Consider the following 945-nt stretch of genomic DNA (forward strand, 5'->3'; position numbering starts at 1 on the left):
AAATAAAATATAACAAAAGTCACTTGGCAACTGTCGCAGCAGAAATCATCCGGGCACACTGAGAGCAGCAAAGAGATCCATTACAGCGCAATGTAACAAAACAAATTTAATACTGTAATGGTCATCATCAACAACAACAACAACAACAAAAGGAATAATAATAATAATAATAATAAATACAAATAATATATAATTGTATTGTTGTTGTTTTTTAAAATTTCAAACATTCAATGATGATCAACTTACCAAGACCCCGAGCAGCGACATCAGTTGCAATGACTATTGGAGATTTTCCTGTTCGAAATTCTGAAAATGCACCCAAACTGTATGAATATTTTTGAACAATGCAAAAATTAAAAAAAACAAAATACCATTCAAAACCCAATCTCTTTCTCCTTGTGCTTTGTCACCATGAATGGACAACACTGGCCAACCTTTCTGACGAAGCCAACGAGTCAATTCATCAGCTTTTCGTTTCGTTTCAACGAAAATCAACACTTTCGGATCGCTGTCTTTTGTAACTTCTTGCAGTAATTTCAATAATCTAAAATGAAAAAGAATTATTCCAATTTTCATTACTATAACTTCAATTTTATAATTAAAAAAAACGTATAATTTAAATTTCATGGAAACATACATATATATATATATATATATATATATATATATATATATATAACAGAAAACAAAGACAACAATCACCGCTCACCGTTCGTGTTTCTCAAATTCGGAAACAATTTCAACCACTTGTTCAATATTATGATTTGCTGCCAATTGCAAAGAACCGATGTTCACAAAAACATAATCACGCAGAAAACTCTCTGCCAGAGCACGCACTTCGGTTGGCCACGTGGCGCTGAACATAATTGTCTGACGATCCGGCTATAAAGTAAAATTAATTTTAAAAATAAACAACAGATCATTTTTTAATCAACAAACCCTGGT

General features: G+C 31.7%; 1 protein-coding gene across 1 annotated transcript; it reads right to left on the reverse strand.

Moving 5' to 3' along the window:
- Positions 1–211: 211 nt before the first annotated feature.
- Tsp_15020 (ATP-dependent RNA helicase Dbp2) lies at positions 212–882 on the reverse strand (the record flags this gene model as incomplete). Its single annotated transcript, XM_003366728.1, has 3 exons — positions 212–306; positions 372–544; positions 710–882. Coding segments are annotated over 3 exons (441 nt in total), but the record flags the coding sequence as incomplete, so codon positions are not given.
- Between the last annotated feature and the right edge of the window lie 63 nt (positions 883–945).

This window comes from Trichinella spiralis (genome assembly GCF_000181795.1).
Source record: "Trichinella spiralis strain ISS 195 chromosome Unknown Scfld5510, whole genome shotgun sequence".
Lineage (NCBI taxonomy): Eukaryota > Metazoa > Nematoda > Enoplea > Trichinellida > Trichinellidae > Trichinella > Trichinella spiralis.